Below are 15,518 nucleotides of genomic sequence, written 5' to 3' on the forward strand. Positions count from 1 at the left end.
TTACTAGCTAAGCTTATACATGGCTAGTAAGTGTATTATTTATTCCAAATTGACAGACGACTGCGAGTTAGTCGGGGGATAGACATATCACTGCGATCGCCGTTCAGTGATATGTGTATCCCCATTATATCTTGTGGATACACTTTGGATACACATATCACGGCAATCGTAGTCAGTATGTGTATCCCCTTACTAAAGCAAGCGCTTTTATCTTCTTCCGTTTATATTTTGGATCGAAAACTTTAAAATATAAAACCACAAAATTTGTTCCTCGTAGCCACCTTGTTTTCTTTGAAGTTCTAAGAGGCCCGGGTGCAAAGCTTCAGTGTTTTGTGTATCCCTACCAGGGGTACACATATCACTAGTGATATGTGTGCGGGGGTACACATATCACGGGGGTACACATATCACTGTGACACCGGTTCACGCTCTTGAGTGCATGCTGGGTAATTAGGGCAAGCAAATCCAAAATGGCGGATACGAACAACACTCTTTTGCTCGATCTGAATACTTATAGTTCAATATAGAAGTCACAGCTACATTTTGAGCTCTTTATGTTATTGCCATCTCGCTCAAAAGTCGTTGACAGTTCAATATCCCAACAACACGATCATGGCCACGCACCTCGAAGATTTTTTGGAACTTTCATGTGGGGAATTGCAGTTTTATCTTAAACAGCGAGGTTTGCCCTCTGGAGGGACACACTCGGATCTTGCTGCTCGTGCTTTGGTAGCTTTTGAACATAAAACGCCTATTCGAGATTCGGCCGAAAGCCAAGCCAAGTCACTACAAAATGAACATGTAGAACTACTACGCACATGCGGTATAAAGGATCCGTTATCCATGGTCGATTGGGAGGACTGTGTAACAAAGTGGCCGCATACAAACATTGGTCAAATATTCTCGTTTATACTTGGAAAAAAAGCTTTCGACACTGACTATATTGGTCAATATAAAATCAGAAAAGCGTATTCATACTTTAAAAGTGGTTTTGTGCACACTGTATACTCAAAAACAATTCATGGACAAGACAAAGTTCTGTTGTTTGCATCTGTCACTCCATCTCAAAGAATTCGCGAAGAACCTCATAAAGTGTGGATAATTTGTAAATCTCCCGGTGAAATTCTTGGGGCATATTGTAGCTGTACAGCTGGATACAGTCAGTGCTGTAATCATGTCATAGCCCTTTTATATAAAGTTGAGTTTGCCAACCAGAAAGGTTTCACAGATCCTTCCTGCACAGATAAGGCATGTGTGTGGAATAATACTAGCAAGAAAGACATCCAACCCATGAAATTAAAGGACATGGTGTTCCAAAGCCACAAGGTAGTCAAAGAAAACCCAAGTTATGCTATTAATAGCAAGGAAAAACAGAACTTTGATCCTCGGCCAGAATCCTTGAGGGTTGTTACCGAAGAAAGCAAGCAAAAGTTTCTAGCTTCTCTTCGAAACATAAATCCTGATGCTGTCATCCATATTTCATATGCACCACCAACTTCTGATGATGTTCCCCCATCACTACAAATTATAGCTGATGATATATCCTCTAAAAACAATGGTGTAGATGCTGATGAATTAGTGAGACAATTTCTGGAACAATTATCTTTCAATGACAGTAGCATTAAAGAATTAGAAAAGGCCACAAGGGATCAGGCTAACTCCAGTATATGGAAAGAGCAAAGAAAAGGTAGAATAACTGCATCTCATTTTCATGAAGTATACACAAAGACAAAAACAATTCTTAGAAAAAGAAAGCCAAATTGCAAAGTAACACCTCTTCTTGAGCGAATTTTAGATTGTACCGATCTGTCAATGATACCTGCCATTAAATGGGGAAGAGAACATGAGAGAGATGCTGCTGCATCATTCTTTGCACAAGAATCCAAAAAACACAAAAATGCAAAGCTTCAGACTTGTGGCTTGTTTATATCTAAAACTTACCCTTTTGTGGGAGCTACCCCAGATGGTATTTTTCACTGCGATTGCTGTGGTCATTCTTGTATTGAGTATAAATGTCCATACTCACTTGCAGACATGAAATTTGATGAGCATTGGAACAATACAACTTATCTAGAATTAGTGAATGGGAATATCATGCTCAAGAGAACCCACAGTTATTATTACCAGATACAAGGACAAATGGCCCTAACAGGATGTCCTAAAACCTTTTTTGTTGTTTGGACTCCACTTAGTGGTGCTCATATTGAAATTATTGAGTTTGATTTAAAACTGTGGCAAGATATCATACCAAATCTAACAATTTTTTTCAAGACTTATGTTGCTAGGGTGTTGCTAGGTACTAGGCCTATTTATTATTGTGCTGTCTGTGAAAAACCCTGTCTTGAGCCAGATGAAATTGAATGTGATGATGAAAACAGTGTTCAGTGTGAATGTTGTATGCTATGGTTTCACTGGGCCTGCTCAAATTTTGAACAAGAATCAACATTCATTTGCAGATTTTGCAATGAACAAGCAATAGATAATGATTAAAATTATAGAGTGGAAGCAATATGACCTCAACAAACTACTAAATAGTACAAAATAGTGCGGATGAAACCAAAACATTATAGTATTTAGTATTACTAAAGTTTCAAAGTTATTGTTTGAACATTGTTGTAGCTATATACAAACATGTTTGTGTAATTCCATAAAGGAATTGTATTCTAGAAGATGTGTAAATAAACTTGACTACCATAGCTTATAACCTGTGAGAAAATTGAATGGGAACATTTTGGACTGGTACAAAATGCAAACATAATTGATGAAATGAAATCTATGTACTCAAAGGCTTTTTCATATTACATATTGCTGCACAAATGATGATTATGTCATCCAAATGGGAAAGAATGCTAATGGGAATTTCTTGCTTTAACATAGCAAAGTCTTTAATTCGCTTGATAGCCTGCTCGACATAAATCCGTACATTAGCAATAAGTGATGTGTTCCTAACATCAGCACCTGACATCTGGAGATTGGAATGCTTGGAGGGTGGAATTGTTAGAGAACATTGGTAGTATGCTAACAGGTCATGAATCTTGAATCCCCTGTCTGCCATAACTTGGTCATGTGGCTGAAGATAGTTTAAGAAACCACTGTTTTCTACAATAAAAACATCAGATGACCTCCCACTGAAGGTCTCAGAGACAAATGATATGTGGCCATTTGGTGTTATCCCTATCAAAAACTTTAACGTGTAGTGTTGTTTGTAATTTGACCAACACATTGCCGCATTCTCTAAGCTTGATGGGGTTTCAGAGAATAGTTCTGTGCAGTCAATGATGACTCTACACTTTCTGTAATATCGTCGAAACATATCAGGCATATTTCTTTGAATTTTTTTTTTTTTTTTTTTTTTTTTTTTTTTTTTAATTTTATTGGCATTCTACTGAGTTACAAAAGTAATAAACGAGAAGTTACACGTACAAAAAATTGCCAAAAGGGAGTAACGAACGGGAGTAACGAACGAATTAAATACCTATCTGGCCAGGAAATCATCCACTTTAATTCTTTAGACATCAGCTTAACCCAAGTGGTAAAGACAGAGCTGACAGTCGCCTCGGAAACTTTGAACCTTAAAGCCAGATCAAATACAAAGAGTCCTAGCTTGATTCGCATCATGGTTAGCAAAAACTCTTGCTCCAAGGTTAGAGCTCTCTGTACATTATTTGACCTGGGCTTGGTGGTGTCCTTCAAAGCACTTTCTTTGTCTCCTTTCCAGTAGTGCATACACATGGCTTTTTCAAAGAGTGTATTAAACATCAATTGAAATGTTTCTACGTTAGGGAATCCAGTGAAACGCTGGACATCTTGCTCTGTTGTTAAATCAGCAAACTTCATACTTCCGTATGTTAGCGGATTTATTATCAAGCATTGAGTTCCTTCTTCTTTGAAGCTTGAGTTATTGGATGCCTCAGCAGTAGAGACAACTTCGTGTCTTGCCACAAGCTTTCTTTTCTTGGGTGAAGGTTTGTTAGAGTCACTTGGCACCATATACAAAGTTGGAGTTGGTGAGGAGTACGTTGGCTTTCCATATTGAAAGTGATTCGAACAAACAGTCTTGTAGTTGCCGGGTTCGAATCCAACAAGTCCTTTGGATATGCTGGCAATCCATTGGGCTCTTTTCTTTGGATCCTTCGGAATAAAATGCCAGCGAAGATTTTCGACATGTGACCGTTTCACTATCTTTTTTGGATATCTTGAGTCGTTGTTACAACCTCCAACACAACATCGGTAGTTAACCATTATATATCTTATTTTTTGACGCATTAAAATCGAAAATACAGAGCTCAAAATGTAGCTGTGACTTTTATCTTGAACTGTCAATACTAAAAATTGCGACCAGTTCTGAAACAAAGCCGATATTCATTAAGTATTCAGATCAAGCAAAAGAGTGTAGCCGAGCGTGTCCGCCATTTTGGATTTGCTTGCCCTAATTACCCAGCATGCACTCAAGAGCGTGAACCGGTCTCATCGGAAATTTTCCTTAACTCACGTGCGTACGCTGTTCCGTGATTTATCTACCATGCTGCTTTGGAGTCAAAGTGGACGGTGGGGGTAAGCTTGGGGAGGGGGACAGGACTCACCCTCCCACCCAGGCCCTTATCCTTATTTTTAACCGTCACAGGCCCCCTTGGTACTCTTTGCTCTTTGGTAAAAATTTCTTTCTTTCCCCAGCTTTCCGCTTCCATTAGAATCAATGATGGCGGACATTTTCTCTAAGAAAACTCATAGTATTTGCTTCCCCTAATTACGCCTGCTGAGTAGGCTAAGGCCAGCACACGTGCCCTATCCATATTTTTCCCTTCATTCTCGATTGCCATTCACTCTATTCAGGTGAGATCGCAAAATTCACCATTTAAACCAGCATTGTAAATTCACAACGTTTAATTATCTTTGATTTAATAGAAATTTACCCCAGGTTATCCTTAAGGAAATGGTATCCTGACCTCAATTTAACTGCTTTACTTTCTATAAGAGTGTCTCTCTGCTTTGTCTTTGCTGAATCGCACTAAAAGATTATGAGAATGAGGCAAATGATCATCAATTGAGAAAGCTCCTGATCGTGAAACAAATTCTCTTTACCAGAACCACAGGAAACATAACGAAATGAGTATGGAGAATAAACATAATGACTTTAGGATGTAAAGAGTTAACAGTGCCCAGAATCAAGCAACGTTGATCTATCTTTGCTATTTTTGCCTTAACAGGTCAATGAAAGTGAAGAAGACAAAGGAGTCATTATTAATAATAGTTTTTTCTCTGAATTAACATGGAATTTACTTTCTAACAAATAATGTTGATTCACATGCATACATAGTATATGGCTAGCCACATCTCAAAATGTTATAATATGCAAAATTTTATATTTTTGAAAAATATGTAACTATATTTTTTTGGTTTTCTTCAGATTTCTTCAACTTGTTGTGGTCCACCCGGCATTTTCAAGAGATGAAGTTTTGCAAAAGTTTCTGAAAGAGGAAAACGTGAGTCTCTCAAATAATAACCAATGATACTCTTACAGGTGTTTGGCAGAGATATCTGTGAACATGGGGTATGTAGTCATGTTAATCAACAGTCATACCATGGCAAAATGAAGCTTATAGTATTTTAAACTCCACGATTTGCGTGTTTGTCCTATAATTGATAAGTGTCATGAAGTTCAATCTGCAAATGGTTAGACTTTCTAGTCTTCTCAGATAGGGACGATAAAAAGAGTCGGACACGTAGTGCCCGGTGTTGTGGTCTATCTTTGTGTAGTGTCTAATCAAGAGTGAATTGGGGAGGGAAGGTGAGATCACTTAATACATGGACTGAAGTGGCTGCTTATTGCGCCTGATGAATTCTGACGTCCGATCTCACCTTAACTCATTGTAAAGCGCAACTGATTATCTCTATAGTAGTTTGCGCTGTATAAATGTTAAATTGTCGTTGTTGTTGTTTATACTGGAAAAAGACATGCTAGTTTGGGTTCCCTTCTAATCTTTGAACTCTAAGAAGTGATTAACATGTAACCTCTCCCTATAACCTCCAAACATTCCCCAGTAAACAGGTAATGAGAATACTAAAAGTTATCTGGTAGAGGTTGTCATCTTGATCTTTAAACAACAAATTGTTGAAACTAATTTACAAGGGAATGAGTATAGCAACTAAAGGGGAGAATTTACAATCAGATCTTGGAAGTTAAAAGATAATGAGGGGCCTACAAGATATAAAAACTAATTAACATACGAAATTCATGGAGCCACTTTCAAGGAAGCATTTAGGAGAACTTCAGTTTCTTGCAACACTCACCTTCCACCAGTCACCAATGTTGTAAAAAAAAACAAAAACAAATAATATATAAAACAAAGTGCAACATTGAAGAGGAAAAGAGGAGGTGAAAGTGGGGGTACAAGGGATATCTTTGGTATGCCAAATATTCCAGAATAATTATCTCCATTTCAGTGGTAATGTGCAAACAATTTTCTTGCTGATTGTGTGCCTATACCTGGGTGATTTTTTTGTAACCACACAAGTGTCTGCTGCAACTTGGCAAAATGACGTTTGATAACGATCATGATCAAACTCCTCTCTCTGAGTAATAAACCCTCTGGCTTTTCTATTTAGACCAGTAGGTTAACCAGTTGTCTATGGCATCTCTTATGCTCACTAAAAGTATAAACACCTTTTTTTATTCTAACTTACATAGCCACCAGTTACAAGCAAAGTGAAAAAACATCTTAAATGACAAGTTTATCGCAAGCAGTGGATGAGTTTTGACATCATAGTCACAGGTAAAAAGTGTTTAAAGTGGTTTTCTACTAATGTTTTTTGTCTCAATTGCTTTGATTTTTTTTATTTTAAGTTTTTAGAATTATCATAATATTACTGGAATATCTTAAAGTTTATGATTACATACTGTGTACATCCCATTCAGGGTTGTAAAATATGAATTGTAGTTTGTGCTGGGGTACAGAGAGATGGTTCTTTGATGCACATTTCTCTGCCTGCAAGAAAATTTAAGACAACTTTGGGAATGATTTGTTGGGGGTCTGTACCTAAATTATGATGAGAGATCTTCATGTGTTTCATTAAACTTTTCCATAAGCCAGTAACCAGCTTTTGTTGAAATCCTTGGGCCTTCCTTATCAGTGTTAAACCTCCTGCCATTGCAGATCAACCTCTCACCAGCTCATGTTGCTGTAGGCCTCATTCTTTCCTGTGGGCATTAACCCTTTACACCCTAAAATCAGTATGTATATTGTCCATACTGTTCTCTATACATTCTTAAGGTGCTAACAAGGAGAATTTGTTCAACAATCAAGAGCTTCTCCAGTTGGTGATCATTTCCTTTATTCTCCTGGCCTTAATGTGTGATTCAGGGGTGATATTGTAAGGAGAAATTATATTCCAATCACTGTTAGGGATTAAAGGGTTTAGAAAACACTCCAGCCAAAGTGCATATAATGAGGACTGGCCCACATATGACTTAACTTTCTTTTGAATTTAACCATTACCAGAATGACTTGGCCTTTTTTTTAGAAATAAAAATAATTAGAAGTTATTCCTCCTAGTTAGGATCTTGATGAAGAATTTCAGAAAAGAAGAGATAGTGTGGAAGAGTAGACACCACTTCCCAAGGAGACATATGGGGTCAGTGTAAGTAAGGAATAAATTTTAATGACTGGTACCAACTGAAAATTTACTCTAGGGAGGCATTATGACTCACTAAAATGAATATTATTTGGAAGGCTCAGCTGGCTAACCCTTCCCCTTTCAGATCTCTTTAGGAATTCTCTTGACTTTTTCTATACAATTCTTTTGATATTAGTTAAGAGAATTTGGTATTGGATCAGCTGATATTTCCTTAATTGATAGTATTCTCTATTCTCATCACTCAATATCTGCCTGATATTATTATTTTAACTAGTAATGACATTGTAAGGAGTAATTATGTTGTGATCACTCATGCATCAGAGTTGGCATAAATGCTTGCCTTCCAACAAGTTAGTCTGGGCTTGGATGCTCTGCATCCTTTGCAGCTTGTGGTTAAAGGATAGAGTTCATCCCCATCGTTGGTTTGCTCTGGGGTCTTTGAGGGGAAAATTTAGGGTATTCTAAAATGTCAACTCTGCAGGAAATTGTGATTGGAAAGCCATTAATGTGTAAATTTGTAAATTTATATTTTCGGTAATAAATAAACAATAAATTTGTGATTTTGTCGATTGGTTTAATTTACACTAAACAGCACAGGTCTGTGATAAGAGGGTGCTTCAAGAGGAAAGTGAAATTTTAGTTTTTGCCTCTAAGTGTTGGCGATTTTGAGATTCTTCCAGTGAATTTTTTTTTTTTTTTTTCATTATTATAGAACTTTACCAAAATGCTACACAGTCAGCAACGACGTAGCAATCTTTCTTTACTACAATGTATCATCTGCACTATGGTTTTCAGCTAGGCTGACCGTGGTAAATTTCACCCTGAAATCTCACTTTAGTCTATGGTCCAGTCTCGTATAATTTTAGAAAGAAAGTATGGCCAAAATGTTGATATCAGAAGAACATCTAAGTCAAAATATACTTGAAGTGTTATTATTAATGATGAAGATCTTGTTGTATAACAATGTATAATGATGTATGATGACAGTTTTACCCTGGCAGAATTATACTTATGTTAAAGTATCATAATGGTGATTTTGAATTTCTTTGTCAACTTCAGATACTGGTGTTACTTCTTAGAGCAGTGAATGATTTTAGCTCTGGCATCATCATGGCATCTGCTCATGGTAATGATAACAGCACCAAGGAACTAAAAGGGTCTTTGTTCTTTTTCTGAAATTGCCTATACATCATCCAAATCATGTCTGGTCCACTATTGCTTACATTGGAAGTAATGGCCCAAAGTGTTAAATATTAGAAAAATATGGAACAAACAGATGTATTGAGTAAATATGAAAATACATAAATTATTAGTAATAATTTATAGCAATAGTGGACCAGACATGATTTGGATGATGTTTTTTTTTCCAATATACAAATAAACACTGATTTACCACAACTCCAATGCTACATTGTAGTTCTGGTCACTCCAACCATCTTGTAATAACTGACAATGAGAGGGAAAATGTTTCTATGAATGGTGAAATCAGCTCACAAGGCTCATCCTGCTAGAGCTTATATCCCATTTGCAGTACTAGCTTGAAAATTATGTGTAGCTCTGTTTTGGAAGTGTTAAGCCTGATCTACTATGGAAGTTCTCCCTACATTATCACAGCTGAATAGTGTATGAAGGTTAGGAGAATAAAGGAATTGAACATATAAATCTAAATGTCTGATATGCAAAGGGCAATACAGCCCATCTTCAGCAGATATCCCACCCATCCCACCCCAGGGGAGGACAATCATCACACAGTAATATCATGTGTGGGAAATTGACATCTCCTACCCCAACCCTGCAGGAGACGGGGCCTACAGTTTTAATATATATTCATCCTTATCCGAGAAGACTAGCATATCTATCCATTTCTTGATTTTATAGAAAGGTAGCAAATTTTCCTCACTTATTTTAAGACCATGATTATTGGTCCAGCCAGGGCTCGAACCCTCGACCTCCCGCACAACACAATCCGGTGCTCTAACCGATTGAGCTAAAAAAGAAGCTCTTGATTGTTGAAGACATTCTCTTTGTTAGTACTAGAAAAAATTTACAGTGAACAGTATTTAGAACATACAACTTACATTGGGTGGATGTTACCTTGGTTAGATGAAGTGCCAGTTTTTAATGTTTACTCTGATTACTTTTCCAGAAGCTTTGTGACTTTTTCAAGTCCACTAAATGGTGTCAAGGTATGGAAGCTTTTTTCTGGGGGATCTTGTACCCTTGATGGCAGTGTTCCACAATTCCAATAGTTTAATCAGTTTTGTTTTGTTTTTGTCTTTGTGTCTCAGTGATCATTTCTCCAGGAATCACTGGATGTTATGCCCACTAATGATGACAATTAACACTCTAGGTTTTACTCTAGAACTTTATTCTGGATACATGGATGCTGCCAAGGTTTGTGAAATGTTTTTAGAAAACTTGGGTATAATTTTTCAGGGGGGAGGGGGTGGGATTTGGTGGTGATGGGCAAGGGTGGGGAAGGTGATAAACATTTTTTCTTTGGGGACTGGGCTGGGATAAGAGCATGGTCATGTTGTGAACAAGTGGACTGGGCTCTACCTCTCTGTCTGAAGCACCTTCAGAAAACAGAACTCTTGTATTGTATTAGCTCTGGAGTTAGAGTATTTTTATTTTTGTACTGCTCTGCTGTCTAGTTACAACGGGGAAAATTTGTAAACCAAGGCTGAAATGGTGGAACAGAGAGGTGAACTCACTTGAATAGTTTTTAATCACGAAGCTTTGTGGAAGAATTTAATATGGAACCATCAATAGGCTGAAATTTGGGACTTCGGGATGGCAAATGTAACACCCTAACTTTTGTAACTTGGTTATTCCATTTTTTTACAGTCCCAAGATGAACATTTTAACTTTCTAACGCATTTATTTCGTCCACTTCCTATTCTGTAGGAGATGCTTTTCTGTCGTACTTGTAAACTGGTAGAGTTTGAGAATGAAACAAAAGCACTGGAAAAAGCCAAACCTAAGAACCAAGAAGCGGTAAGATTCAGACAAACTTGCGTTTTGCACGTGATATACATTCCTTTGGTAGTTTTCCCCTCATTCTGTTGCTCGTGATTTTTATTATCCAAATATGCTTCGTCGAGTACAAATAACGCGCGAGACGAGTACAAATATCACACGATATCACACGATATTTGTACTCCAGAAATATCCGCGAAATTCGCCCGCAATGAAATAACAATGTGGCGTGTTGGATAGTAAATCTATTATTTAACGTTTTGTAGTGTGTTATTGCTGATTATTTTTACTCGTTGTTTGTATTTTGACTCGCCCTACGGGCTCGTCAAAACACGGTACAACTCGTAAAAATACTCAGCGATACTATGCAATAGACATTTATCACTTGAAGGTCATGTTGAGGTTTTGAAGAATCAAGTCGAATGCTAGAATGGAAGATTACCAAATTTTTTTGTGCATTTTCCATTATCAGCTTCAAAAAGCCAAAGAAGAAGCAGAGGAAGCATACAATTCAATCTCAGAAGCTGCAAAAAAAGAGGTAAATAATGTTACAAGGATCGGAATTGTCTAGAGAGTTCGCGAAGGTCAATGTCACGAAAAGTGTTTTTTTTAATAATTTTCTAGAACTGTGACTCATCAGTTTAAAAATAGAGTTTACTGTAATAGTTATAAATAGTTACTATTGTAATGGTTATAAATAGTTACTTTTGGAAACTTCTAGACTCTCTTCGGATGCTTATATATGTTGTGATTTGGGACTTCGTTCCCTGTTTGTGATCTACAAGCGATATTGTGTGACAAGTGACAAGTGAGGGGATTTTCCCTTTCGGATGTGAAACTGACATTCTGCTGTCAAGCCCAGAGCTGTTTACCGTGGAGTGCGATAAGTCGAAGGAAGTCTTCAGGAGATCTCGCCAAAGAGAAGGACAGTACTTTGCTTGTGGTCAGATAAGCGTAGATAAGTACATAGTTAATTTTAGTTGGATTGTTCCAAGAGTAGTCGCTAGCTCGTGTTAGGTTATCCTCCGTTGTTTACAGTTGAATAAATTGTGTTTCGTGGAAATAGCGAGGATATTATCTTTCTGCCGATAATCAGTTACCGTAACAATAACAATACCAGTAATAATGAGCAGTGTTTTTCATTTAACTGATCTTAATTTTTTTTTTTTTTTAATGCAGATGATCCGTTACAACAGGCAAAGGGTGTTGAGCCTGCAAGCAAGTCTTATCCAGTACGCTGAATCGCGGTTAAAGAATGGAAGAGATACGTACGCCATATTAACCAAACTACTGAATGACATGAAAAGATCTGCGTAATTAAGAAGCAGGAAGAAAATAGACGGCCCCATGAACTTAGGTGGCCAAAATTTATGGCTCACTTTCTGTATGACATTAGATTATTTCAATTTAATACTGTTAAGAAAAAAATAATTCTTTAGAACGACAGCAGGGTGTTACAGGCATTGGCCTGTTCCAGGCATTCAGTTGGTAAAATGGAGCGAAGATTGGAACTGAAAAGTGAAAAAGAGAGGGAGGCCTGGGTCGGATTCATTAAGCGACTCGACCCAAACCTCCCTTGCTTTTTCACTCCTCTGCTTTAAGAGCGCTGTTTACTATTATGCTTCCTTTTACAAGCTGATTGTCTGGAAAAGGTTATTCTGGCAGAAATTGGCCAGAAATGGTGACAAAAATGTGGCAATGACTAGGAAATTAATCAGCAAATATTTCATAGCGGGAATGAATTTCTCAACTTTGTTAAGGATACCAGCCTTGAATCAAGGCTCCAGAAGATTTATTAAATACTTTTCACGGTGAATTTTCACCTTTACGTTCTTTCGGGCAGATCAGATTAAAACTGAAAAGTAAATTTATTTCTCTACCTCCTCTTGTAAAAGGATGTTTTAATTGATTCTAAATGAATGATTTTCAGATGTGCAATGTTTTCTATGTACTCTCGGACTAACTGACCCCATTAAAAAAAGAAAAAAATAGTTCTATTTCCAATCTTTTAAAAAGTGCCAACCAAAAATTGACTTCTCTTGTATTAGAAAGCCTAATAAAAGTTATTGGTTATAGCGGTGGAAAGTTTCTGTTTAAATAACCTTTTAATTACCCGTAAGGAGTAGAATAAAAGGTCTTTTGTTGACTTCCTCTGCGAAGATACCGGTTAACGTGACCTTTTATTCCGGTGAAAAACTGCGTTTTCCGTTTATAAATATTTGTTTTAACGTATAATGGGCCACTTACAATAATACTTGTCTTGTAGCTCTATCACGGGTACAGTGTTTCTTCCCCTCCGACTCAACGCAAGTCACCACCCCTGAATATAGCGTTGACTTAAAGGCAGTGTGAAGTCGATGGACCTTTTAACTTTCGCCAACGAGCAAAGCGCTCCTTCGAAAAAAAAAAGAACTTGTCAAACATGTCAAACAGTGCTGTAATAGGTTGGCTTGTCTTTGAAGCCCAAAACAATGAAACTTCCTAAATGACCCTCCCACTCCTAACCCTATAACCTTACCCAACAAGTCAATCTTCTGCTGTTTTATTTCTGATGAGATCACGCGCAGATCAGGTGTAAAAATAGACACTGTGTCATCAGGTATGTTTCGCAATAATCTTTTAGTGGCTTTCGGTTTGGTGCCCTGTTCACCTTTGAGAGGAGTCTTGCCTTTTTTCTGGAGAAATACATTGATGCAAAGCTTCAATAGCACCTGAAATCCTCAAAGAAGCAAGAGTAGATCATTTGTAATCTAGATTGAGAAGCAACTAAGTGTCTGTACGTATACAACAAGACTATAGCTCAGTGTACGAACCATTAAGAGTTTTGTCACAAATCCATGCTCGTGTGCGCGAAGTGTTATACTTAACGGCTCTATGAACGAATTTAGGACTGCTGCATTTTAAACATTTACCAACAGCTAAGTCGATTTCATTTTGTAGAAAACAATTTGGGAATTTGTCCTTCATTCATTTTGCGAGGTATATATGTCTTATTAGACGTTTTGTTGTGTAGTATCGCTGAGTATTTTTACTCGTTATTTGTATTTTGACGAGCCCTACGGGCTCGTCAAAATACGGCACAACTCGTAAAAATACTCAGCGATACTACACAACCAAATGTCTAATAAGTTATTTATTATCCAACACGCCAAACTGTTATTTCAGTGCGGGCGAATTTCGCGGATTTTATTTGCGGGGAGTGCGTGACAGAAGTATGCGAAGGGGAACTGTTGTTGTGTCGCTGTTTCTATTTTCTTCATTAATGAAGAAATTTTCTGGTCGTCAAGCTGTTTTTCTTCGTTCGATTCATCTAATGAACTTGGACCTATATTTGCTAGCCATTTTGACTCTTCGTCGTCGGAAATATGATTCAAATTGTTCGCCCCTTGCTTATTTTTTCTTTTCGTAACCACAATTCAATTCTTCGCTCGCGCGATGCGAGAAAACCTGTTTAACCGGTACTACAATAGACGAGTACAAATACCGCGTGATATTTGTACTCGTCTATGGCGTTACTTGTACTCGTCTTGGTGTAGTTGGATTATAAAGTCTCTTAACCGGACGGATGTACAGCGATTCTTTATTTGGTGAATGAAAAACCTCATCGCTTATTTCGCTTTGTTTCTTCCTCCAATGTAAATTGGAACGTTTCAATAGGAAGGAAACGGTCTGGAGCCTTTATTCTTCGTGCCAGCCCATCGCGATCTAAAACGCCAGTGAAAAGATGATCAGATCAACAATAGTATTTGACAGCCTTACTGTGTTCCTCAAGGCACTGAAATAAGTCTCACTGGTAAGTACATTATGTCAGAGTGTAATTTAGTTTTTTCCGTAAAGGGCCAGGACTTGCCAATTATGAAATTTAAACTAAACATCTACCTGTCTTCGGACAACAACAAGAGCTACATGTCTTTGCTCTCGAGATTGATCACGAACGAAGATCGTTAAGTTTCTTGCCAATAAAGCACGTTAGGTATGTTTTGAAGATGGGAAGATTTTGGAATGTATGTTGTCGAAGGTAAAACCGTAGAAAGAAATTGACAAAGACAACTCCGCAGTCGATTAAGATCTTCTCTGCTTCATCGTTTTCCAGACACGTTTCCCTTTAATTTTGTAACCCCATATACTTTCAGCTGGCTCTACATTTTAGTATAAGTAAAATGCTGAATGTTGTCGCTGAAGATAACCGGTGAACTGAATACTAAACTGTTCGTTCAAAAATTTTCCTTTCGGTGAAAGGCTCAGTTTAGTGCTTTTTTCATTTTTTACTTCATAAATTGTTACAATGCCGTTCTGTAAAGGGACTTTAATCAGAACCTTCTAGAAGAGGACTTTCGAATATGGTTGACCTCTGTTCAAGAACTTACTGACTCCTATTACTTGAAATATCACACCAAACACGAGAGCAGGCGGTAAATCATTCAACGTTTAGTATTCCCCTAATGTTTCCCTTTATCTGCTTTGTATTAATAGAACCGCCTCGAGAATTTCTTGAAATATTGCCTAAGGGACAGGGGAAGAACTGATGTGCTTTGCTCTACCACTTTTTCATTTTTTGACTTACTTCCTCCAACTTCCCCCATTCCGATGAAATAGTTCTATTTACACGTAACGGATAAGCGCATTTGCTGTTAAAAGACGCGTGTCGTGGGATTATTATTTCAAGGCTAAGGTCACAATAGGTAACACACTGGTTTCACTTTCGTGTTCCTGTGTACAAGTTGAAGGCTGGTTGCTGATGAGCAATTTTAAGTTTCTTATCTTGTCTGGTTGGAATTTTGACGCCTAAACGAAATTCAGAACCGATTTTAGTAGTTGTTTCAGACAAGAGATATTTACATTCTCTAAAGAGGCTTAAATGTGGAGTCTTATCCTTGTTGCTGCTCTGAAAAGGACTTTGATCA

General features: G+C 37.5%; 2 protein-coding genes and 1 long non-coding RNA gene across 18 annotated transcripts in view; 2 read left to right on the top strand and 1 right to left on the bottom strand.

Annotated features, from left to right (window-relative positions):
* The window catches only part of LOC148731599 (sorting nexin-5-like), a 221,112-nt gene extending 208,423 nt beyond the window's left edge, over nt 1-12,689 (top strand). For 3 of the 15 annotated variants that reach the window (XM_088759385.1, XM_088759387.1, XM_088759388.1), the window contains exons 2-6: nt 9,782-9,821; nt 9,924-10,029; nt 10,543-10,632; nt 11,087-11,152; nt 11,794-12,689. In XM_088759385.1, the coding sequence (XP_088615511.1) occupies nt 9,811-9,821; nt 9,924-10,029; nt 10,543-10,632; nt 11,087-11,152; nt 11,794-11,931 (411 nt within the window). In that variant the 5' untranslated portion in view covers nt 9,782-9,810 and the 3' untranslated portion in view covers nt 11,932-12,689. The other 12 variants (XM_088759381.1, XM_088759380.1, XM_088759383.1 and 9 more) reach the window with 11 other exon arrangements.
* LOC148731608 (uncharacterized) overlaps nt 1-15,518 on the bottom strand; it is a 136,763-nt gene that overhangs the window by 52,319 nt on the left and 68,926 nt on the right. The window lies entirely within an intron of this gene.
* The window catches only part of LOC148731612 (uncharacterized), a 197,078-nt gene continuing 194,788 nt past the window's right edge, over nt 13,229-15,518 (top strand). Inside the window, exon 1 of the long non-coding RNA XR_016000927.1 lies at nt 13,229-14,407. This is a non-coding gene — a long non-coding RNA (uncharacterized LOC148731612). The remainder of the gene's footprint in view (nt 14,408-15,518) is intronic.

Source organism: Stylophora pistillata, chromosome 5, assembly GCF_964205215.1.
Source record: "Stylophora pistillata chromosome 5, jaStyPist1.2, whole genome shotgun sequence".
Classification (NCBI taxonomy): domain Eukaryota; kingdom Metazoa; phylum Cnidaria; class Anthozoa; order Scleractinia; family Pocilloporidae; genus Stylophora; species Stylophora pistillata.